Here is a 26,653-nt window from a genome sequence, read left to right on the forward strand (position 1 = left end):
GGCTGTGCTGCGCCTCCTCAGAGTGGCTATTTGTCTGTGGGCGTTGGGTCCCTGCTCCCCATCGAGGCAAGGTGGGCTTGGAGCTCAGGCTGATTTCACTCAGTTTTGGTATACACACTGCCAGTGGTAGCCCAGAATGGAAGGGGCCCCTTTCTTCTCCTGATCTACTGACTTTGTAGCCAACTGGGCATAAACGACTGAAGATAATTTCATTTACCCAGGCCCTGATAGCCCCTATCTAGGTATTGTGTTTTTGGGTTTTGTAGGACTGTTTGTTTGTTTTAATTCCTATGGCCTTCTTTTTCCTTTTTCCTTCTTCCTTTTTTTTTTTTTTTTTTTTTTTTTTTTACCTCCCCCATGCTCTGCAGCTGTCTTCCCCAAGCTTTGGAGCCAGAAGGAACAGAACTCCGAATCCTGGCTTTGCCATTTAGTGGTTGTGGAACCTTGGGCAAGTGATGCTACTTCCCCGAGAAAGTTGTAAGGGTACATTGAGATAAGTGTGCAAAAACACCCAAGAGCACAGGGCACAGGGATGGTATTCCCTCTCTTCCTGTTTTCCATGTTATTCCAGGACATGCCTTCCCGCACAGCTTGCAAGGTGGAGAGGGAGCAGCTGTTTTCGTGGAAGAGAGAAAGGAGAGGGGTTAAGCACTGTAGGGGAGGGACAGGAGAGGCAGAGAAGATGGGTGAGAAAGATGCTTGGTGAGTTTGAGGCCCTGCAGGGCCGCGGGCGTGCCAGTAACAGAGCTAGGAAAGCACAGTAAATAAGGTTGAGGGGAAGCAGTCAGGGATCCGCTGGGCCATTTGAAAGGCCTGGACTCTCACCCCAAAACAGTGGAAAGTCATGAGCTGGATATACCATGGTAAGATTTGGCTGCTGCCTGGAGAATGGACTGGAGGAGATCTAAGTGGGTCTGGGTATAGACTAGCCATATATATATACACATATATGTATGTATGTATATATATATACACTACATATATGTATATGTGTATATATATACATGTATATACATATATATACACACACACATGCATACATACACTGTATATATATTAGCTGGCCTTTATGTGGAAGACTGCCTAATCCAGGGGTTCCCATGTCCAGCTGTGCCTCAGAGTCACCTTGGGAGCCATTTCAGAATTACATTTCCCGGCCCCCTTCCAGATCCACTGAGTGACAGTCTCCAGAGACGTTAGGCATTTGAGAACCACAGCTTCAGTCTATTAAAAATAAATGGCTTCTCGGTGTCATCCTATGGGACAAAACACAATTCTCGTCAAGTTAACACAGACCAAATCCTGCTCTTTGAACATGACTTTGAGTTTTGTGCTCCCATCGTGAGTTCGGTTTCCAGAAGGACCCTTGACACCTTGTCCCTAGCACACACCTCCAGCCTAAGCATGTGTTCTGCCTGTGAGCCTATGGAGCTAATTAGGCATGCACAGGTGTGCCTAATGATTTGGGCTGCGATCACCCACTGTGCTGCTGGGACCGCCCAGGAGGGAGGCCAAAGAGAGTTTAAAGGCCCTGCTCTGAGGCTTTTGCATATCTCCTGCCGGGTTTTTACTCCTGCTAATGAGGGGAGCCTGTCCTGCTCACTAGGCACTGTCAGCCAAATGCAAACACCACCAAGCGCCTCACTAGGATTTGACCTGGGGAATTTCACCTCAGGCTGCTTTCACCCTTGTTGGGGCCTGTGGGCCATGAGAACTAAGGGAGCCAAGAAACCACAGTGGATTGTGTTTCTTCTAGGTTCTGTCATTCCCAGGTGGGCCTTTAAGGATTCAGGGGGTAGCAGTGATACCTCTTAGAGCTGGTTTGTGTGTGATTTTTTTTTTTTTTTTTTTTTTCCTAGAAGCCAATGCAGAAAACTGAAGCTGGAGATTATTTTGAGGATGGGAGACTGGGGGGCAATACGGACTTATAATTTTCCTTTGTGCCTTTCTGAACTGTTCTGAAAATGTTAAGATTATAAACAGTTTTTTTTTTTAATTTACCCTTTTGAGGTATAATTTATTTTTTTAATGTTTATTATTTTTGAGAGAGAGACTGTGTGAGTGGGGGAGGGGCAGAGAGAGAGACATACATACATACATACATACATACATACATAATCCTAAGCAGGCTCCAGGCTCTGAGCTGTCAGCACAGAGCCCAACTCGGGGCTAAAACTCATGAGTTGTGAGATCATGACCTGAGCCGAAGTCGGACGCCCAACCAACTGAGCCACCTAGGCGCTCCTTGAGGTATAATTTATGTATGCTCATTTAAGTGTGCATTTTAATGAATTTTGAGTGCATACACTCCACTCGTATATAACCACTACCACTCCAAGTGAGATACAGAACATTCCCAATCACCCCCAGAATTTGCTTTGTGCCTTTACTTGGCTAATATCCCCACCCTCAGTCCTAGGCATCCACAGATCCCTTACCATATGGGCCATTTAAATGTTTTCCTTATTCTTTTCTGTGTTGAGAGGAAAAAAACAATATAAACTTAAAAAATAAAATGTGCAGGGAAGCAGGCAAGGTTTGGCCCCTCTAAGGAATTGCTCTTACTAGCCTGAAAGCTAGGTGGAGAGGCCTATGTGTGTTTGTAAAATTAGCACTTTTCCCCTCAGTATTCAGAGGTGATTTAAAAGGAAGTTAAATATTTAAATATTTTGTTTAAATACGAAAATGGGAGTAAATATCCTGTTGGAGTATGGGTTATTTTTTGTTGTTGTTTGCTCTTCTGTTTTCTGTCATGGGCTCATTGTTTTTATTTATAGGTAGAGTTAAATCTTTAAAAATAGTTCTTTAATGCCTGCCCCACCCGCATAAGGAAAGATTGACAGCAAATACTAATAATAGACTAAGAGGTGACAGTAAACTGTGTGTCGTCCCCAAAGTTAGAGAACTTACCTTGAGCAGTGTCGGGAGGCCTTACTTATTAGTTCCCATGTGGATGGGGAAATGACTTTAATATCATTTTATAAAGCCTTTTCATTTGAACATTATTTGGGATGTGGGCAAAATGAGGTGTGGTGGTGCTATCTTTAGAAAACATGGAAAGAATGAGAGGTTTGCTAAATGCTTCCATCTGTTTTCTGACATCTAACAGGAGATGTTGAGTGTTTAGAGCCAACCACAGGAAGGTGTGAATAAGGTTGGTAACCGAAAGCCCCTGTTTCACATGCTTGCCTGATGAGAATCACCTGGGGGCTCTTGTTAAGCATACTGATCCTCAGGCCTTACCCCAGGCCTTTTGAATCAAGTTCCAGGGGATTCTTCTTATCAAATTCAGGCAAATTCAGAAAAATGCTGAATGAGCATAATGCTTCCTATACCTTCTAAGTAGGCACACTTCTAAGTAGGAAGGTGATGGTGAGTTTTTCTCTGCCTAAGCAAAGGACAAATCCTTATAAACTTCTTGGATTGTGAATTGAGGACTGGCCTCTTAAATAGGTGTGAAAATATTTATAAGGATTTTGCCTAGGGTACCTGGATTTTAGATTTCTCTGCGATTTCTGTGCATGTCTAAGGAAGGGGCTAAAATTTTAAGTAGCAACCTCTGCTCTTTAAATTTTACACATTTCTTGTAAGCTTGAGGGAATGCAGAGCATATTGTGGAAGCTCAGTGCATTTTTAATACTGGGGATTTAAAGCATTGTTGATGGGGAAGGGCTTCAAATTGCCTGGAAAATGTAAATGGTGCTAAGTTGGAGTTTTTCTTGTGGTCTGTCTGGGACTTGTTTTCTGTGTATAGTTCAGATATGAATAATTTGATAGGCTTTGGGATTTTTGTGTTTTTGTCATTCATTTCATAATGATATGCAGTCTCTCTTATAAGCATATCACTGCACCATGGGCAAATGTATATAGTTCAACCTGTGTCTTGCCCTCTAAAAGCAAGAGAAATAAAATATTTTTAAGTAATAGTAGCACACAAGCTGATTCTAAAACTCAGAGAAAGACAAATGACCCAGAATAGCCAAAATAATCTTGAATAAGAAGAACAAAATTAGAAGACTTGCACTTCCCCAATTTTAAAACTGATGACAAAGCTACTATAATCAAGACAGTGTTGTACTATCATAAGGATAGATTTATAGACCAACAGAATAGAATTGAGAGTCCAGAAATGAACCTTTACACGTATGGTCATTTGATGACCTTTCAACTGGGGAAGAAGAGTCTTGTCAATGAAATGCCGGGACAACTGGATTTGTACATGCAGAGGAATGAATTTGGACCCTTAATGTACAAAAGTTAACTCTAAATGATCATAGACATAAATATAACAGCTAAAACTGTAAAACTGGAAGAAAACTTAATAATCCTCATGACCTTGGGTCAGACAATGGCCTCTTGTATATGACACCATAAGACAAAGCAGCCAAAGAAAAAATAAATAGGACTTCATGAAAATAAAAAGTCTTGTGCTTCACAGGACACCATCAAGAAAGTGAAAAGATGACCCACAGAAGGGGAGAAAATATTTGCAAATCTTATGTGAAAAGAAACTTCTATCCAGAATATATTAAAAAAAAAAAAAACTCTTAAAATTCAACAATAAAAAAATCCGGTTTAAAATTTGGCTAAGAATTTGAATGGTCTTTTCTCCAAAGAAGCTATATACATGGTCAAGAAGCACATGGAAATATGTTCAACATTATCAGTCATTACAGAAATGCAGACCAAACCTCAATGAGCTGCCATTTCAGACTCACTGGGATGGCTGTACTCAAAGAGACCGTATGAAGTGTTGACCCTGAAGTCAGAAATGTAATATGGTACAGTCACTTGGGAAGAGTTTGGCAGTTCCTTAAAATGTTAAACATATAGTTACCATGTGATTCATTAATTCCTAAGATAATTGGAGTTATTGTATCTGCCCAATTTTGTAGATACCCAAAAGAAATGTTCAACTGATGAATGGATAAACAAAATATGGTGTATCTATTTAACAGAATACTATTTGGCAATAAATAGGAATGACGTACAGATACTTGATGTAAAATGCATGAGAACATGCTAAGAACAAGAAGCCAGTCTTGTATGATCCCTTTCTAGGAAATAAGCAAAATAGACAAATCAAGTAGAAATAGAAAGTAGATTAGTGGTTTCCTGGGGAAACCTGTTTTTTGTTTTTGTTTTTGTTTTTAATCACTAACGGAAGGTATTTAGTGGTAAATATCAAAAGGAAGGATTCCAGATGATGGAACATTGTCTCTATGCCTGGTGTAGGTAGATTGAGAATTTATGAAAGAGGTGTGTTTGCATTGAGTGGCTTTTAAGGAAGATGAAGACTTGGCTATGTAGCTGTTTCCAAAAGGAAGAGTTCTGAGTCACAGAATTCAGCCTAAGATGAGGTCAGAAACTCAGGAATGTCTTTGGAAGTTCAGCTTGGTAGTTATACGGGGCCAGTGAGAAGTTTCAATTTAAGACATAACTGGAAAGGCAGGATGGGACAGATGAGTGGGGTGGGGGTGGAATCTTGAATGCCAGCATAAGGAATTTTCTGCTGTAGAAAATTAATAAAAAGTGACACGTCTTGGAGCTGTGTATTGGAAAAATTAATCAATGGCAGAATGTTGCATTAAATGGAAGGGAGAGAGCTCACCTGTGGAGATAACCATTAGGAGTCTGATGCAATTGGTTTGAGAAGGTTTTCCTTTTAAAAATTACCTGAAACTAATTGATCGAGCCCTGGGCCTTCTGATACCAACTTGGTGAATTTGAAAGGCCTCATACACAGATGTTATTTTTACTTCATTTCCTGAGAAAATGAATCACAGTTTCCTAGTAAAGAGCTGTCTGGGGGTGCTAAACAATAGTGTGTGGGCCCATGCTTGGCCAGTCCATTCATTTTGGTTTCTTTTTCTTCTGTTACTCACCACCTGTGTTTTTTGTTTTTATTTTTTCCTTTCCTGCCTTCCTTCCTGCTTGGTCTTCTGTCTCTCTTACCTTCAAAGCTTTCACCTTCCATCTGCAATCATGAGACAGTTTAGCAGAGAAAATTGCCAATATTTCTTTGTACAATGTAAAACTAGATATTAGTTGTAGGAGAAAAAAGAATGAAGAAAATCTTTTCATGAAGCGCATATGGAGGCAGTAATATAGGCTATATCAGTGAATACTTTAATGGAAAATATGCAAAATATGATAACATTTTTCCTTAAGTGAATTTAATATAAAAGGAATTGAGGTGTGAGAAGGCTCACTATGAGAATTCTTTTAAGCCTGTAACTTGCTGATCTCATAGGATCTCAGCATTCCCATTTATGACCTACTTCAAAAGTCTTTTCTAGAAGTTTCATGTCTCCTGTTTTGGTATCCTGAATAGCAAACTTAAGACCCCAATTGTGCCTCCAGTCCTGTATGGTGAAATGGTCACCCACATTCCTGAGACTGAAAGAACTAGAAGATTGTCACATTTTCACAGGTTCACAATGAGGCCATCTAACTAATTTCAGCTATCTAATTTATCATTTCTACCAAATGGTCTTTTGATCTTGGATTGCATCATTAAAGGTATTTGAAAGATTGCCATGGCCATTTCGATTTTCCAGTATGAACATGAAATTAGACAGGTGCAGTGTGGGCATGAAGGTGGAGTTATCACATTGCAGCAGGAAGCCTGTTTGTTTAAAGAGTTTGTCAGGTTTTGTTTATTTTTCTTTTGGGGTGAGTGTGGGTAGGGTGGCTAAAGGCAGGAAAGGTGAGGCTTGGTCCTTTTGCTCTTTTCAGGTGACACTGTTGATTTGTGTTGAGACCTAATATCGAAAACAAACCTGTGATACCCTGAGAGAAAGGGAGGGAGGGGGTGAGGTAGGAGAGTAGGGGGCAGGAGGGAGGGTCAGGGCCACGTTTGGAGTCAAGACTCCTACTTTTGAATCTTAGCTCTGCCACTTTCTGTTTTCCTGAGCCAAGTTGCTTCACCTTTCTGAGCCTGAGTTTTATCAACATAAAATGGGGGCAGTTGGGAAGATGAAACAAATTAACTCATGAGAGGATTCATGTTGTCTGTCTTATTATAAATGCTGAGTCCTGTGGACACTTCAGAGTTTACCATTCATGTTTTTTGTAATAATATGTTAATGATATACACAACAGTTTAAAACTCTCCTTTTGGTGTAAGTATAGTTCTAGAGAGGTATAATGTTCTCAATAAATGACTTAAATCATAGTTTGTGGAACCTGGTTACTTATAGTGGATATCCTTTAAAATGGCAGCCAGTTGTAGTCTAGAAGTTTATGCTCAAGGTGGCACTGTTTCCCCATAAATTTGGTGATTTTTTTTTTTTTTTTTTAAATCCCTGTCTGTTTCAAGTCAAGCAAATAACTGGATATATATTTAACACCTTCTCTGCCTCGGATAGTCCCCAGGCCTTCTCACCTGTGACACCCCACCCACTATCATACCCTAGATACTCAAGTTTACCAATATTCACTATAACTTGCATGTGAGAGGTGAGCTGTCATTAAACTAGTTGATCTGTTAAATTTTTTAAGACATTTCTTACAACAATACTTTACAGTTTACTGCTTTCATTTTGTATTTTGGTGTTTTTAGGTCTCACATACATGAAAAGGTTGTAGGCCCCGGCTCCTAATGTAATAAAGGACATGATACAGTTCTTCCTCAAACTGATTGTGGTACAGGGGAAAATCTCTATGCCGAACTTTATTTTTGCTAGTAATCTGTATCAGGACCACCATATTGTTTGCCACTTCTTGTCAGAAACTACAAATACGTTTCACAGGTATGGGCGTTCTGAGCTTGATGTGAATTGTTTTGTTTTGTTTTGTTTTTAGATCCGGGGATTTCTGTCACGATTTGATAATGTCCTTCCTGTCAGCCTGGCATTTGACAAATGTACAGCTTGTTCTTCCAAAGTAAGTCACTCTGCATTTGAGGGACTTGGTTTTAAAACTGAGCCCATCACTGTACCAGCCAGAGGCACTGAAACCAACTGAGAACTTTTCGGCAGGGAGGGGTGGGGTCTAAAAAACTGGAAAGGATTTTCTAGGTGTTGCTTACCTGTATTCATTCTCACAGAGAAACCAGCCTGAGAAAGTTTGATAGTGTACAAAGAGAGACTGAATTAGATAATACAGTTCTGTATCGATACTTGCATCATGTTAATTTTCGGCTTGAATATGAACTTCAGTAGGTTTTGTTCTTCCCCTGAGGTTCCTCCTTTGCATGGACCATCATAGAGCAATTTTTAAGTGTTACTCAGACAAGGGGGGGATACTAGGCAGTCCTGGTGGTGTGTCTTTTGGAGATCTACATAATGACAAAAAATAAACAGAGATTAGGGGCCTGGATAGGGAGCCCATCAAAGGGCCCCTTCAGCTTTGATCTTTCCAGAGGCTCTAAAAATAGAGCTGGTATGTCCTCCATTGTAATGGGAAACGGCTGATGTATCTCAAAACTACAGTGATGACATCTCATTTTTTTTTTAATTGTTTTAACGTTTATTTATTATTGAGAGACAGAGACAGAGCATGAGCAGGGGAGGGGCAGAGAGAGGAGGAGACACAGAATCTGAATCAGGCTCCAGGCTCCGAGCTGTCAGCGGAGCCCGACGCGGGGCTCAAACTCACAAACTGCGAGATCATGACCTGAGCCGAAGTTGGACACTTAACCGACTGAGCCACCCACGTGCCACACATCTCATTTTTTAATAGGTCTAGATATAGTCTAAGTTAGCTGTGCCTGTATACCGTGTGTTATAGCTAATTTTCTTTTGTATGCCTTTAAGCCTTCTGATGCTCAGTGATATAACCTGGGTTTTTAAAACCCAAGCTTATTGACAAGGCTTTCATGTTCAAGCATTATGCAAAATAGAGTTGGGATCGTTAATCCCAAACTCTGGCCTCTCAGTTCTAATTCAGGACTTCTTTGCCACGTAGCCTACATTTGGCAGTATGGAAGGGATTGAATTCTAGGGAAATTCCCTCCACTCTGAGTTGATAAGGTTTAAAAAACAAAAACAAAAACTTTGGGGCACCTGGGTGGCTCAGTCGGTTAAGGGTTCAACTTCAGCGCAGGTCATAATCTCAAGGTTTGTGGGTTTGAGCCCCACATTGGGCTCTGTGCTGCAGCTTGGAGCCTGGAGCCTGCTTCAGATTCTGTGTCTCCTTCTCTCTCTGCCCCTTCCCCACTCACACTTTGTCTTTGTCCCTCTCACAAAAATAAATAAAAAAATAACAAAAGTAAAAATAAAAAAACTTCACTTGGGTCATATCCTATGAGAAGCACAATCCTAACCAGGTTCTCTAACAGCTTAACTCAGATTTGAGAATGTTGATAAATTTGGTTAATTTTTGTTGCTTAAACATTTAGAGCAGTTTTTTTCTTCAAAAAGTAAACTGGGGTACCTGGGTGGCTCAGTCAGTCAAGTGTCTAACTTTGGCTCAGGTCATGATCTCACAGTTCACGAGTTCGAGCCCCGCATCGGGTTCTTTGCTGACAGCTCAGAGCCTGGAGCCTGCTTCGGATTCTGTTTCTCCCTTACTCTGTGCCCCTCCCATGCTCATGCTCTGTCTCTCTCTCAAGAATGAATAAACAGTAAAAAAAAAAAAAAAAAATTCAAAAAATAGGGGCGCCTGCCTGGGTGGCTCAGTCGGTTAAGCACCCAGCTCGTGATTTCAGCTCAAGTCATGATCTCATGGTTCATGAGTTCAAGCCCTGTATTGGACTCTGCACTGACAGCACTGGAGCCTGCTTGGGATTCTCTCTCTCTCTCTCTCTCTCTCTCTCTCTGTCTCTCTCTCTCTCTTTCCCTCCCCTGCTTGTGCACAAGTGCTCTTTCTCTCCCTCTCAAAATAAATAAATATGAAAAAAAGTAAAAAATTAAATTATGAGCCATAATTTAAAAAAGAATAAAAAATGAAGTAAACTAAGCAGTGTTATTATTATGCATCCCAAGTGTCCGTGTTGAGATTTAAAGCTTACCACTTGGTTACTAGTTACTCATAAGTTAATTCTTTTTGTCATCTCTTTGAGATATCTTCTATCTGTTCAAGTCAAGGCCTCAAGGATGTCTACATGCATTTCTGTCTTCAGAAATGCAAGTTTAAGATTATATGCTTTACAGTGAGCACATTTTGTTTTCTTTGAATGGCTCAGTTAATTGGTCTCAAAATAACTTGGCAGTATTAATTTTCATACTGAAATCATTTGGCACAGGTGCCCAAAGATTTTCTGTGGCTTTATGCAGATTAGACTAGTCAATGAAATAAAGATAATTGGGTTTTGTAAGTGAAATGCAAGCACTCCGATTCCTTCTTGTTGACTTTCGTAATTGAGTTAGTCCTGGAGATACTGTTTGTGAAGAATCACAAGCATACCAAGGTCCCTTATTTTCTTTGAGAAAGAATCGCTTTGCATTTTTCTTTCACACTTATTGTAAGCATTACATTAAATATAGGTATCACTTTTTTGCTAGCAAACTTAATTCTTCTTGGTGGTCATTCTGAGAGTCCTGCTTTACATAAACATGTTGGACGATTTAATACAAACTGCCTTGGATTTTAACAGCTGTGCTATTCCCATAGCGATCACTTTTCATGTGGTCTGGGTATTAAATTTCTTTTGTGCTGAAAAGGTTGCTTCACTGGCGCACGTATTTCCTTACAGTAGAAACACGGCCTTTACTTACTTGGCGAACTTCTTTATTCGCTTAGGAGAATGTCATTCTCTATTATCTGCAAACCCAACATTAATACTTTGAAATGACAAATCCAATTACAGTTTCATCTCTGTGCATGTGAATTTTTCTTAATGCATACTTAGCATAATATTTTTATACTGAGTCATATCATAGTTGTTATTGTTTCAGAAAGATTCTTTGGGGCTAAAAATGACTTTTTAAAAATTCTCCTTTGATATCCATGAAGTAATTTTTTCCTGTGGTAGTTTTTGATATTTTTGCTTCCCCCCCTCCCCCTCCAGGACCAAGGCCTCACTTGTGTCTTAATTTAATACAAATGCAGGCAGAAAGATGGGGGGAGATAGAATAAGCTCTCAGTGCTGAGTAATAATGCTCTGTTGATTACCGTGTTTATATACATGTATAGACCTTTTATAAGGCCTGAGGTGGGGAAAAATATACTTCTCTGTGACTGGGAAGGCTGAATCATCTACATATAAATCATTTCTTATCTTGTTTGGTTTTAACTTGGCACTGTTCAAACTTACAGAAAAATTACTGAAGAATCTGGAGGGAGAGGGTAGTGAAAAGGCGCTTTTGTTCCAATTTCCGTATATCATAAGACTTTCTAAAATGACGATGTCTGCCACTGGAATTTCAAAAAATCGTATTTGAAGCTATACAAGTTGTTTTTAGTTCTAAAAAGGAATTTAGAACCAAGTCAAGTTTTGTAGATTGCTACCTGAGGGAAAAATAGAATTTTAAAACCAATGTTCTTAAAAGAATTTCTCATAATACATTGAATTAGTTATTATGAACTTTCACCTAAATATTTTGGGGGGAAGATTAGGGTCTTTGTGGGGGGGTAAGTTTCTATTTTGATATAATTTTACACTTACAGAAAAGTTGGAAGAATAGTGCAGGGAACCTCCTTATATTATACCCAGATTGACCAATTGTTTCTATTTTGCCCCATTCGTGTATGTGCCCACTACCCTCCCTCCCTTCTCTCTTCTTCCTCCCCACCTTTCTCTTTTTCTTGAAAATTTGAGAGTAAGTTGGAGACCTTGTGGTTCTTTCCAACTAAACACTGTACTTCAGTGTGAATTTTCCTAAGAAAAAGGAGTTTCAGGCAGTTTAATGTTGCCACAATACTAATCTAATCCAGTCTGTATTTCAAATGTTGTTATTTGTACCAGAAATGTTCTTTATTGTTTTTTTCTCCCAGTCCAATTCAGGATCTAATTCAGGATCGAGCATGAATTTAGTTATCATATCAATCTGGAAAAGTTCCTTAGCCTTTCTTTGTTTTTCTTAACCTCAATATTTTGATATTTTTGCCAGTTATTTTGTAGCATTTCTCTCATTTTGGGTTTGTCTAATGTTTCCCTATGATTAGAGTCAGGTTATGAATTTTTGGTAGAGGTACCAAAGATGTGATGATATATCTTTGTGTCAGGAGGCACATAATGTATTTTATCTCCTTTGGTGATGCTAATTTTCCCCTTCCTATATTTGTAACTACCTTCCCCAATGATGAGAAACCTGGCTGTCATTATCCTGGATGTATTTACTCACTTGCTCAAGTCTGGAATACATAGAAAGTAGTTGTTTGTTTTTTTTTTTTAATGTGTTTATGTTTGTTTATTCTGAGAGAGAGCAGGGGAGGTTGGGGGGGGGGTGGGAAGAGAGAGAGAAAGAGAGAGAAGAGCCCAAGCAGGCTTCTCACTGTCAGCACAGAGCCCGATGTGTGGCTTGATCCCACAAACTTTGAGATCATGACCTGAGCTGAAATCAAGAGTCAGACACTCAACCAACTGAGCCACCCAGGCGCCCCATAGAAAGGGAGTTCAAAACTGCTAGCCCATACTACTGCAGAAAATAAACCTACTAATTAGAGTTCGATTTTTGTGCATGGTTCTTATTTCCTAGGTAGAATTTATATACAGTGGAATGCATGAATCTTAAGAGAGAACACTTCTTTATGTTTTGACAAATGTACACATGTATGTAACCCACGTTTCAATCAAGATATAGACTGTTTTCCTTCAGCTCAGAAAGTCCCCTTGTCCTACTTTCCGGTCTGTCTCGAGGAAGGGGGACAGTATGTTGAATATTATGACCATTATCTTTGCCTATAAGGAGAAAGCTGAGCACCTTCTGGTATTTTATGCAACCATAGCCCAATTCCTGGGACCCAGAAGTTGACTAGAAACTTGTCGCGGATCAGTAGTCCAGAGCAGCGCTGTGCCTGAGGCAACTGCATGTGGATATTCGTGTGGTTATTGCACAGTCTGCCACCCACAACCTTTGTGATACTGCAGGAATAGCCTTTTAGGAAGAAGCAGGCCCCATTCTTTGTTTTCATACCATCTGGGACTTGCCCACTGCACAGATGTAGCAAGATGTGCCCAGAAACCTGATCTTGGGATTTTAATTAGCAATTAGCAACCCTAATAATACCTTTGGTGTTTACTCTGCCACAGGCTCTTCTGTTGATGGGTTATGATTAAACTTCCCAAAGTGATTGCTGTTAACCTTTTGTGTGCATCTGTGTTCTGTGTCTTGAGGAACGATAGGGGTGTAGGAATAATACATGTTAGCTGGTATCCTCATAGAATAAATTATATGTTTTTGTTTGTTTGTTTGTTTGTTTTTGCCTTTCTCCTAGCCAACCATTCGATTTTTTTTTTGTATTATATAATCCTAACTTTCTTCTATCATATTTCCTTGTTACTTAAAAAGCATGAGATAACAGTACTCAGCTTAGCTATTTAAGCTTTGTATAAGAAGAAAACTGTCCCTGAGCAGTCTGGTGCCTGAGATTCTACAAATGCACCCTTTAGAGGATAGAAAGACAAGTCATAGGGGTGCCTGGGTGGCTCAGTTGGTTAAGCAACCGACTTTGGCTCAGGTCATGATCTCAGGTCTGTGAGTTCAAGCCCCACGTTGGGCTCTGTGCTGACAGCTTAGAGCCTGGAGCCTACTTCAGATTCTGTGTCTCCCCCTCTCTCTACCCCTCCCCTGCTCATGCTCTGTGTCTCTCTGTCTCTCAATAATAAATAAATGTTAAAGAAAAAAATTAAAAAAAAAAAAGACAAGTCATAGATATGCAAAGAGAGGTTAAAGTTTTGCTGTATGGCTGTTAGCTGGTATTCATTTTATTCAACTGCCATTTGAGTCCCTGCAGTGGACAAAGATGATAAAAATAGCCACTGCCTTTAAGGAATGCTATCTAGAGGATGAGACTGACCTATAAACCAGCAGTGATATATAAACCATATCATGATATGCTCTGCAGTCAAGGTACATCCTCTTGTGGTGGTGTCATATTCCTACTCATTTTTCAAACAGGAGAGAACGGGGTGGTCTTGCAGAAAGTGACTTCTGAGTTGATGTTAAAGGATGAGTGGGAATTTCTAGAAACACGTGGGAGATAGAACAAGATGAAGGCATTGTAGACGGGGGGGGGGGGGTTGCATGAATAATAGCCACAAGAAAGAAAACATGGCACATTTATGAAGCTGTTCAGTATAGCAGTTGTGACAGAGCACTGGACACCCAGGTCCGTACAGACTGTCCTGTTTGTGAGTGCTATTTCAATTTCAGCTCTTCTTGAGTTGGAATCTGGTGGACTTGGTCTAGCATTTGAGGCTGCCATTTTGAATTTTACAATTCCATTTAAAATGGTTTCTCATCTAGCACCAATCATAGGGAGTTTCCTAGCCTAAGGAGTCCAGCAGCTGCAACAGGGTGGTGTAGAGGCCAGGAAGTCATTCAGGGGATTTCCAGGGTCTTGGCTCTGAGTCCCTTGCTGGCTGCCTGAGTGACCACAAGCAAGGTGCTCCCTGCTCTGTCCACCTCCTTTACTTCTTTTGTTAAATGAGTCAGTCAGATGAGAAAAGCTTTGGCTCACTCAAAGTTAGTAGCTCTTATATTTTCCTTTCTTAATTTTATTCTTTATTCCACAGCAATCTATTTTAATTATAGAAAAATCAGAAAATATATTTAAGGTTAAACAGGATAATCAACCATATTCCAGCCACTCAGACCACAGTTAGCCATTGATCTCTGCCCTTCTTGACTTAAGAAAGACAATTGCTATGTATAGAGGTATGTATAGATAATTTTTCTCTCTGAACATTCCTATTGTATGTCTGAAATTAGCTTTCAAGAGATGGATTTATGGTGCTTCATCAAGGATACTCCCTGCTTCTCTGATTTGATAGGGTTTTAAATCTCAGTCATTTATAAGGACTGGCCAGAGCCCAGTCGGAAGAGCTCTCCAAAGTTTGTGCCAGGAATTTTTGCATACAGCTTCTCAGTGGCAAATATTACTCAAAACTGGGCTGCAGCCAGCTTTTCCTTCTCCTGTCCAAAAGGGACATAAATCTCTGATTTGGAAAATGATGAGTAACCCCCAGGTTCCCTTTCCCTATCTCATTTACCCAGTGAGGCCTCCAGTCTTCTGTTGTAATGTGTGATGGATTCCATGTGCATGGTTGTGTTGTATAAGCTGTATCCCACATCTTGTGCTTAGCAACTAGTGTTTCCCAGTCTCCAGAGCTGCTTGGTTCCCTAATGGAGACAGAATATCCAGCCAGAAGCAGTATGGAGTATGTAACTGCAAGCTCTAACCTTGGAGCTCTTGGCTCTTCACCTCCTTGAAAAACCTTGGACATTTCTCCCTTTGCTTCAATTTCCTCATCCATAGAGTGGGGAAAATATTTTCTGTTTCCCAGGGAAATTGCAATGGCTGACGTGTATCCAGTTCCCTGTGACCAAGTACCAAGGCCTTTGCCCACTCCTGGGACTGGTGTTGACATCAGAAATGAGAAAACAAAGACCCCTGTGATTGAAATAGGTCACCCGGGGTGTGTGGAACCCTCTCTGGGCTCACTGTACAAGCAGGTACAATGAGAGCCCTGACTGAAGGTCAAGGCTGCCCTGGCTTTGAGAGGCTGAGAAACCTTCCATCATGACTCATGACAAGTACTGCCAAAACCTTCTCCTCGAGTCCAGAGAACTGCGCCTTGCTTTCTACCTCTGACCAGTGGTCTTCTGAGACGTCCTAATTGGTAGTTAAAGCTTGTACTGCTTACTCCTCTCCCTGTCACCTGAGGTCACAAAGGCATGCCTAGTTTGCTTGAACACATTTTTTTCTTACAGGATCCTTTTATGATCCAGACCAGAAAGTTTAGTACTGTGTTCTTACATGGTTCCACTGGCTGCCCGGCCCAAGCATAATCTTCAGATTGTTGAAAATCTGGGTTCCTATTAGTTTGGAATTAATCTCACTCACTTTTGGGCTCTTTTCCCCTCCCCCACCCTAAGCCCATCTCTTGACAGAGTGGTTCTTAACATTAAGTCCTGGACCTTGTGCAGAGTGACCAGAGCAGTAGACCCTGCTTCTCTGGGGAAAAAAATAAAAATAAAAATAAAAAATGCAAAGCCACACACAGTTTTACAGACAATTTCAGTGACTCAATGAAGTCCCAGAAACATGCCTGTGGATCCTAGGAAAGCACCCTTGTACTATGAGTTTTTCTTTGCGGCCATTCCCAAGCTGTCCTGGGTGAGACGCTGGGGAATGAATGTTGCAAGTAGCCCCACCATGACCTCTTGTATGGCTTTGGAAAGTTGCCATCTCTCTCTGGGGACTCATTTTCCTCAGCTGTAGTAAAGGGAGATTCAGGAGCTCATTTACCACTGGATTTTGTTTTATGACTCTGAGATTGTGCGGTCTCTTGATCACCATTTCTTCAGGCCCAACTATGTTTAGGACAGGGAAGATACCCTGCTCAGAGCTCTGAGAGTTCTCGCATCTCTGGTGGTGCACTGATTTGACTCCTGATGGACAAAGAGCCCCAACTATCATCTGTTCATGTTCCTTCCTTTTTCATATAAAGATATATGTGTATTTTATAATTTATATTTATGTTCATACTTCATACATTCATTTATATTCATAAAATATTTATATATGATATTCATGAGACATCTTCCCTTCTCTCTCCATCCTCAGTAGCTTTGGAAGTAAGGGGGGGGCAGGGCGGATCATGGTAGTTACTGCTGGGTTTTTGAAATAAGGGAGCCATCAACTTGGGGAGCTTTTTATGGATGTATGTGCTTGTACATGGACAAGTTGTATACAACATATAACTAACTGTTTACACTGAATACTAAAAACACCCAGATATATATTTATGTGAGTTTATTTTAATGACTCTTGGCATAATAGTTCACGTGAGCAGACATTAAAGCTCCTAATTCATGATACATTTTTGAAGGACACAGAGGTGAATAAAAGCCTCTGAAGTTTCTGATGATGTCCTTCTGGACAAGATAGTAAACTTACCTTACATGATTCAATATAACTTGCTATACTTGAATTATATAAACATCTTTACTCAAGAAATGTTCCTATCTTGGAAGGGGTAACTAGTTTTTAGTAAATGGTAGGAAATGATCAGGTAGATGTTTTGAATGGCAGAAAAAAGTAACGATTCAGTAGGTGAACAGATGAACAGCAGAACCGGAGAAGGAAGAAAGAAGATAGCTCTGCCCTGCAGGAACTCAATCAGACAGGTGGCTAGGGCTCAGCAGCAGGATGCCCTTTGCCTGTTAGCGCCAAGGTGTGATTTATCCTTATGCCATAAATGCCATAAGTGGTGGCTATCACTGAATGTTACGTTTCAGTGTTCCGAATATTTATTCAGCTGATCTTCTTTTTCAGCTTTTACTGTCTCCTTTGCTTTAGTTGATGCTTTCGCTGATTTGTTATTAGATTGGAAGATCATTTTTAGAGGATATTAAAACAAGGGGCCTTTGGGATTCATCAAAGATGACCTAACATTTTATTAAAGGACACATTTTGGCAATGAGTTCTTTGAAGGGTTTTGCTTGCTCTCCTGCAGGATTTTTAAGAGTCTCCATTTTATTTTTTCTAAAAAGCCTTCCAATACCCTGTCCAGGTATTTCTAAAAGTACTTACCACCATAGCCTTTTTTGCCATAGAAGATGTGGAAAGAACTGTTTGAGAACATCCTATTCTTAAAGCTGCTGTCATTATAACTTATAAAATATTTTATGTGATGATAAATTCTGGAGTGTCTGGCCCTCCCTAGTTTTTTTGTTTGTTTTTTGTTTTGGGGTGTGTGTGTGTGTGTGTGTTTAAGTAAACTCTGTACTGCACATGGGGTTCGAACTTATGACCCTGAGATCAAGAGTTGTGTGCTCTGCGAACTGAGCCAGCCAGGTGCCCCTGGTCTTCCCTAGTTTTAAATAAGTTTTTATCATAGAAATTAAAGTTTTTTTCTTTAAGTTTTTTTTTTAATGTTTGTTTATTATTGAGAGACAGAGAGACAGAGAGACAGAGAGAGACAGAGTACAAGCAGGAGAAGGGCAGAGAGAGAGGGAAACACAGAATCCGAAGCAGGCTCCAGGCTCTGAGCTGTCATCACAGAGCCCAACGCGGGGCTCGAACCCACGAACCATGAGATCATGACCTGAGCCGAAGTTGGACATTTAACCAACTGAGCCACCCAGGTGCCCCAAAGTTGTTTTTTTCTTCACAAGGAAGAAAAGACTGCATGCTTCTCATTTCTAGAATTTCTAGTGGCTGATTAAAGTGCACACCAAAGTTTGACATCTTGACTTCATAGCCATCCGACTAAAATGGGAAAATTTTAGTGATCCTTTTGTCTGTGATCCTGAAACGGCTGCAAGTGTGCCAAATGTAAGCACTCAGTGGGAGAATAGATGTAGCGAGTTTTTGCAAATCAGAGGAACCGTGTACTTGCATGTGTGTGTATCCAGCAGGGTCTTGAGGAATGGCAGTATATGTGGGATAACTGACCCGCCTCCCATGAGGACTGTTCTGAATAGTCCCATTGCCTGTAGTCAGAACTTACCTGTCCTCATGACTCTAGACAGCCTTGGTGTCTTTGTAGTTGACTCTGGATTCCGTAGAGCATTTGGATACTTTAAAGACCTTTGTCAGCACTCCCACTTGGGATAGAAGTCCATGCAAAAGCATATATTTTCATGTTATTTATAAAGGTGGGAGAGAAAATTTGGGTTTCTCCCAGTTCTCAGTTGTACTTGACATTTCCCTTTTATATCCGCTCTCTCATGAAGGACCCTGAAGGGGGAAATGGTAACAAAAGTGGGAATTGAGGCAAGTTATTTATTGTTGTGTTAATACCTCTCACATATCCCAGACGTGGGACATGAGCCCAGTATTGCTCTTTATGGGCCACTATCTAGATTTTCTGTTAGTTCAATTTGACCCGGCAGACTTGACTCCAATCATAATGCAAGCAGGCTTTAAAAAATAAACAAGTGCAAACCGATTTACCAGTAGAGTAACGTGTGTACCAAAGAAAACAAAAACATGCACGCGTCACTTGGCTCTACTGGAGGAGTAAGAGTTGTATTTCCTAACATCTGCTGTTTGTTGCCTAATCGCTTACTGTTTCCTATTATTGAGAATATTCCAGTAGGCACTTAATACCTGAAAAATGAGGCCTGTGACACCCTAGCACCCTCTGTGCAAAAGAACTGCAAGTCCCAAGAAGAGGGCCATCTCCCAAGGTCCCTGGGGGAGATGGTGTGCTTGCTTCGGCTCTGCCGTGCAGGCTCAGGACACTTGACAAGTTCTTCTGGGGAAATTGCTTCAGATCTCACAATATTTTCCTCTTAATAGCCTCAGCAGTGGTGAGTTCTTGACCTTTGAGGGTGGGTTTGATTTTTTGGAAAGGCTAGAAGTAATTTGAAGCTGCATGTTGTGAATCAAGGGAACAAGCAGTTTGCAAGAAAAACTTTAAAATTAGAAAGAAAAAAAACAGCACTGCAACAGCTTCAGACAGTTTGTGGGGTCTGATTAAGCATGCGCACCAGTTCAAGGGAGCTCAGAGCTGGCTGAGAGATAACAGGACTTTTTGATACGGTTTGTGCCATAGAAAGGGCACTGGCTTGGGCATCCAACTCTTGATTTCGGCTCAGTTCACGATCCCAGGGTTGTGGGATCAAACCCTGTGTCAGGCTCCTGGCTAAACATAGAAGCTGCTCTCTCTCTCTGCCCCCTCCCCTGCTTGGATGCTCGCTCGCTCTCTAAAGATTTTTAAAAAAACCTTAAAGAAAGAAATGAGCACTGGCTTCAGAGACGACACTACCCACTAACTGTGTCACCAATGACAAGTATCTCAAACTTTCTGTGCTTCACTTGGGTGGAAAAAAGTTAAGATACCTTTTTAGGGGCAGTGAAGATTAAACGAGAGCTTGTGTGCCACTGTCCTATATGATTGGTACTGTAAGTGTGTTTAATTGTTCGTTCTTTAAAGCAGAAATCAGGTGCAATTCTCATCTCCTTTCCTAAGTGGACTCACTTCATAATTATAGCCATAAAGTCTTTCTATCCTTAGAGGTTGAAAAGGGAAGGAAACCAAAAGGATGAGCATTTCTTTTGAAAGGGCATGGCCTCAAGAGGTGAGCAAATATTAATGTGTAGGTTATTACATTCTGTGTCTTTTTCTCTCCTTTTCACTTTTCTTTTCTAGTTGGCAGTTAATCTTAATCCAGCGTTTTCATTATTAACCAAAATGAAGCTGAGGTTTAATGTTCCCAGGAATGTGTGCTAGGGGAGGAGGCGAATCTTCATATTTGCTGAAGTTACTGTGCAGGTATCTGTGACCAGTGTCAGGCCCACAATTCCAGAGGAGCGGGTATGAACCTTAAGAAAGACATCTTGGCTATGTTCCCTCTGAATTCTGAATACCTGTGTGTTCTTAGAGGGCAGGGATGTAAGGGACTCAGGATGGTAGTTCTGTGACAACACCAGGCCTCCTGCAGTCCATGTTCCTGCCCCTGTCCCACACTGCTCCTCAGAAGCCTTTCTCTAGCCTCAAGCATCTTGGCTTTCCTTGCCACGGCTCTGAGTGAGGTTGGAGGCCAGAGCAACACTCACAGGGAGGGCCAGCTGCCTTGGCTTCATCATGTTAACTGCTGCAGTGTTTCCCTCTTTTTGGGCACATGTTATGGATGTCTTCCCAATGTCCTTTTCAAGCTTTCCAGGAAGTGGCTAGCAAGAAGGCTACCCAATCTATCAGGTCAAGAGTTCACTAAGCTAGGAGAAATGACATGGAAGTCCAGGATTTCCAGCACTCTCAGTTCACTTACCTACCATGTTAAACATCTCTCTGACAGTGATGTGGCAAGACTAACACTCACAGAATCCTTATGTACTGTCCTTGGGGGAGTGTGAGGGGGAAGCTTCCATTTAAAAGTTTTAGCAGGGGTGCCTGGGTGACTCAGTTGGTTAAGCATCCGGCTCCTGGTTTTGGCTCAGGCCTGGTCTCATGGTTCGTGAGATCAAGCCCCGTGTTGGGCCCACACTGACAGTGAGGGGTCTGCTTGGAATTCTCTCCCCTGTCTCTTTGCCTCTCCCCTGCTCATGCGTTCTCTTGCTCTCTCTCTTTTGAATAAACTTAATTTTCTTTTAATTTTTAATGCTTATTTTTGAGAACGAGACAGAGACAGAGCATGAGCAGGGGAGGGTCAGAGAGAGAAGGAGACACAGAGTCTAAAGCAGGCTTCAGGCTCTGAGCCATCAACGCATCTGAGCCTGATGTGGGGCTCGAACTCGAACTGTAAGATTGTGACCTGAGCCAAAGACGGATGCTTAACCTATTGAGCCACTCAGGCACCCCATTGAATAAATAAACCTAAAAAAAGAAAGAAAGAAAGTTTAGCAGTATTTAGGACTGGTTAGTTAAGCTCCATGGTGAACCATTTGGTTATCCTTGGGGGACTTGTCCTTTTAAAGGAGAATCCCAACACCCAGAAGAATGTATCATTTTCCTACTGTGATATCAGGAACATTGTGGGGACTAGGGCAACTTCTATGTGCCCTCCAGCACAGGTGCATGGGATGGGGATGAGAGTTTCAAAGTTTTTCCTCAAGAAATTGTTTATGACTGGGGCGCCTGGGTGGCTCAGTCAGTTAAGCACGGTCTCATCGTTCGAAAGTTCGAGCCCCGCGTCTGGTTCTGTGCTGACAGCTCGGAGCCTGGAGCCTGCTTCGGATTCTGCGTCTCCCTCTCTCTCTGCCCCTTCCCCGCTCATGCTCTGTCTGTCTCTTTCTCTCAAAAATAAACATTAAATGCTTTTTAAAAATTGTTTATGACAAACATAGTTCACTAGACTTTTTGGTTAATTTTCGGCTTAAATATTTTTTAAAACATTTGGAAGGTACGGACATGCAGCTGCTAAGAATCCAAGACAGGACTGTTTTTGAAAATACAAATGCTTCTGTTTTGCATTTACTTAAGGAAGTTGCCTCCCATCTATTCCTGTGAATACAGATACTGTTTAAATGATACCATTTTGAGTAAAATACAGTGTCCAGGTGGTTTGGGGGAAATCAGTGGGAAAAAGTTAAAACAAAACAAAGAAACCTACAACACTTGGGTATCACTGCATTCCAGGGGCCAAGAGACAGAATGATGGTATTTCTGGCAGGCTTCCAGGCCCAGCAAAACCCACACCCCAAGGCTGTCTCTGTAGCTTCCTGTGGTTTTCCCACTGAAGAGAAACAGCCTTTCTGTTGGATGGTCCAAGTTAGGATGGCAAGTTTGTACATTAGCTTGATCAGCACGATATTCCTGCTTTGAGGTTATTTCCCAACAGGATCCATTTGGGAAATTTGATGCACCACAGTTGTTGCAGACTGAACTGCATTTTAATCCTGTTGGTAGAAATCAGTAGCTTCCAGTAATTACAGGTTATCTTGCTGCCGTGTGGTTTGTAACAATGAAGTCAAGTCTCAGACCACATTTTGCCACACATGTGAACATTTGTTAGCAAGCAGATGCGAAAGTTGGTCATTCAGCTTGTTCTTGGAGACTGAATAAGCCCAACCTCGTCCTTTTCATATGTATCTCACATCAGCTATTCAGTAGAGACACACATAAATGTATCCTTTTTAAAGGACATGTCTAACCTTTTGGTTGGAAGCTTCCGTTAACTGTCCAGACCCAGGACAGGAAGCTTAGGCCCAGAGTGCCCCTGCAAAGAGTGGTAGGCTGCCTGGTCTGCCAGACTCTTATAATCCACATGTATACATAAGGTTCTGTTTCCAACCAACCCATATATCCTGAGCACTGTTCCTTTCATCCGAAAAATCATTCCCCCACCCCCTCCTTTATTCTCATGAGGGAAACCCTCCAGTGTAGATTTAGGTAGCTACAGTTGATACACTCTGATTTGGGAGGTTGGATTTCTTCTACTTAGTCTTTCGAATGAGAACCAGCCGCATGTATATTATGTAGTCCTGATTTGGGTGCCTCAGATACAAAGTAGATACCCCTAGGAACGACAGAGTGTGTGGTGCACGTCATACGTGTACACACTATGTATGCTGAACTATTTTAAAATATAGATAGTACTCTAAGCATTCCTTTATTTGCACCTGGAATACTGTGTCTTATGTAATGTTGTCAGCCACTGATGAGTGACCTGAAATGTCAGTTGACCACTGGCCTGCTATGATGAGTTAATCAGAGCCATGGATGAATGGTTCGCTTGTGGGACAGAAAAAGAGAATCAGTTTTGTAGGCTTTTTCAAGCTCTTGCACATGCCTCCATCTAATCTTCTAACATGTGTGGAAGTATCTTCCATGCAATTTGCAGAGAAATCTTTGTGCACAGTCATAGAGCAAATTATAGGAACTGTAACTTGAACTTTTGTTCTTTATAGTTCCTCTGCACTGTAAGAGTAAATTGCTACTGAGGAGAGCGATCATGATTCCTCAAAGAATCCAATAGCACTTTCACTTTGGGGCAGGTGTGGGCAAGGTAAGGCCGTGTGCTAAAGATATGATACATAAAAGAATGTTGGGAGATTAGTAGTTTAACTTGTGGTAAGCCATATAATTCAAACCAGTTCTTTTACTGAAGTCATCTAAAGAAAGTAGATAAATCATTCCTTTGTAATCTTCTTAAACATTGAGAACTAATAAATTGTGAGGAATTATTGAGTTGAGATTTGGGAGAGTGTGTGACACAGAGGAGTGAGCCTAACATTGGGGCCACCTTTGTCTTAAGGGCATTTGCTGATCAAGAAAAGGAAGCTGAGAGCCTGAGCTCACCTTTGGTGTCCTTTCGGGGTTAAAAATTATAGTCGGGGTCTTGTCAAGCTTAGGAAACCTGGTAAACCACTTCCCCCCTTTGAGTTGGACACCCCTAAGAGATACACTTAGGAGTAATGGTAATTGGAAGTGAACCAACTCTCAGACTGGCTGCAGGTCTGTTTCATATTATCTGAGTGGCCCACAAACTTTAAGGTTTACTTGGATTAAGATGAATGCCTGTAGCTAATGCCCATAGGTGCCAGGTCGAAAGAAATGATATCTTTAGTAGAGGAGGATATCACGATCCTAATCCTCAAATTCCTTCTGCAAATAATTTTTCCATTACAGTATCCAGCCACAATCAGAGGTAACCAGGCACACAAAGAAAGAAGACACCAAGCATATGAACCAGCAGAAGCAACATGCAACAGAAATAGACACACAGAGACTCTAGGTATTGGACTTACCAGAAGCAGATGATAAAATACTACAGTTATAGGATTGAAAGAAAGAAAAGCCAAACTTGAGTTTCAGCAGAGACTGAAAATTCTAAAATGTGGCTTTGTACATTAAAAAAAAAAAAATTCAAATAAATTCTACAACTAAAATACAAAATCAAAGTGAATGGGTTTATAGGCAGTTAGACACAGCAAAGAGCAAATCTATAAACTGAAAGCATAGGTTAGAAGAAACTGTTCAAGGTAAAGCACGGAGAGGTAGAACAATGGGAAATTTAAAAGAGAAGATAAGAATGCTCTTATCACTGAGTAAATTACAATGGTTTAAGGAGCTCTATGCTGGGGACTGGGGGCAGAGACCAATATAATATTTTTTCTGTTGTCTCACAGAAGCATACAAAAAAAAAGTTAGTGATGGTTGTTAAAAAATCTGATCAACATGATTAAGAAATCTATTCTGGTGAACACACTGCACCAAAGTGTGAAGCACATTCTTGTCAAGCACACAAGACAATGGTTTACAAGAATTTACCATAGACTGGATCACTGAGCAAGTCCCACAAATTTCAAAGATTGAAACTATACAGAATGTATACTTTTATCCCAATGTAATTATGCTAGAAATCAGAGACAGACTAGAAAATCATCTCCATGTCTTTATTTGGAAATTCAAGTATATAGGCCTAAAAAAGTTATGAATTAAAGAAGATAGAATGCAAATTAAGAAATATTTTAAATGAATAAGTATTTCTTGTAAAAATGTATAGGGTGCAGATAAAGGAGTACCTAATAGAAAAATGGGTATCCTTAAAAGAAAAAAAAGGCCTAAAATTAATGAGCAAATATTTATGTTAAGAAGTCAAAAAAAGCATAACAAATACAAACAAACAGAAGACAGAAACTAAAAAGAAGAATAGAAAGAAGATGAACAAAGCCAGGAGTGTAGAAGCATCTATAAAATTGGGAAACCTCTGGTGAGGCCAACCAAGAGGGCACAGAAAACACAATTAATGTGTATCTTAAGAACAGAGTATTGAATTTTTATTGTATTTATTTTTTTAAAGAACTTTTTTTTAACATTTTTTCAAATTATTTTAGAGAGAGGGTGAGACAGAGGGAGAGAGAGAGACAGAGAGAGAGAGAAAGAGAATGAATCTTAAGCAGGCTTCACGCTCAGTGTGGAACCCGACTTGGGGCTTGATCCCATGACCCTGGGATCAGGACCTGAGCTGAAATCAAAAGTCAGATGCTCAACTGACCAAGCCACCCAGGTGCCCCTCCTGTTCTTGATAGTAATATAGGGGCTCATTCTACAGTTTTTTAAGCTGTAGTGTTTTATATCTGTATTATTTCACAACAAAAAGGTTAAAATAATGAATAAGCATTCTGCTGCTCATTCTCACCCATAATTTACATTTACAAATGTAAATTTACATTTACATTAATTTTAGCCATACACAAAAGGGTCTCAACCCAACAAACTGCTTTTTAAGAGAATGCTCATCCTAGCCTGAAGGTTTCTAACACAAGAGTAGAGGCAGCCTATCGGTAGATCACACAACCCAGTAACTTAGGCCATAAGGGGCTGAGTCCGAAGGAACTTACCTACACCGTAGTTAATGTAAGCCAGTGTATTTATATTTTTTGAAATTGAGACTCTCCCATGTGTTCCCTGTTATGTTAGGCACCCAAACACACAAGCTTACAAAGCAGGCTGGTAAACACACGAGGGGAGCAAACTAGTTTCAAAAGGACAGGAAACAAATGGGGGACAATGGCCGCTGGAGCTCAGGTTCTCTCTGAGGGGCAGCTTGAGCCCAACTATGACAGATCACCGACTTGTGGAAATTTCGGAGTAATGTTGCCAGACCTTCTGTTGTTTGTTTGTTTTAAGAGTAAATGGAAATTTGAATTTTAAAGTCAAAGCATTTGATTTTTAAGTGTTAATTCAAGAATATGTTTTCCCCCAGATATGCCATGAATCAAATCAAACCTGTGTCTGGGATATTTCCAGGCAAGCACTATTAGTTTATGGCAGTGACATCAAGGGCCGTACAGAGGGAGATAGAGAATAATGTATAAAATAATATAATCAAATGCCTAGTTTTTCTCAGTGGACGTTGCCTGCCAAATGTGTGCTTGTATAATTCTCAGCTCCAAAATTAAAGGAAACTCACTGAACCAAAATTCACACATTACAAAAGTCACCTGGGATAATAATTTTCTTAAGGAGAGCTGGCTCTCTGTGCAGGGGAACTAAAAACTTTTTTTATCATACAGAATTTATCAAACTGTTTGACCAAAACTGCTAAATAAACAGTAATATCACACAGTAATTTATTTCTTTTAGGAGGAACAGCTAAAGATGAGTTTTTAAAGTTAAGGAAATATACATGCTTCTTCACGGGTTGAG

The 26,653-nt window shown here is 40.6% G+C and overlaps 1 protein-coding gene across 4 annotated transcripts in view; it reads left to right on the plus strand.

The window, feature by feature from the left end:
• The window catches only part of ATG7 (autophagy related 7), a 249,548-nt gene that overhangs the window by 73,989 nt on the left and 148,906 nt on the right, over positions 1 to 26,653 (plus strand). For all 4 annotated transcript variants that reach the window (XM_030307412.1, XM_030307414.2, XM_030307415.2 and 1 more), the window contains exon 17: positions 7,807 to 7,887. In XM_030307412.1, the coding sequence (XP_030163272.1) occupies positions 7,807 to 7,887 (81 nt within the window). The remainder of the gene's footprint in view (positions 1 to 7,806; positions 7,888 to 26,653) is intronic.

This window comes from Lynx canadensis, chromosome A2 (assembly GCF_007474595.2).
Source record: "Lynx canadensis isolate LIC74 chromosome A2, mLynCan4.pri.v2, whole genome shotgun sequence".
Lineage (NCBI taxonomy): Eukaryota > Metazoa > Chordata > Mammalia > Carnivora > Felidae > Lynx > Lynx canadensis.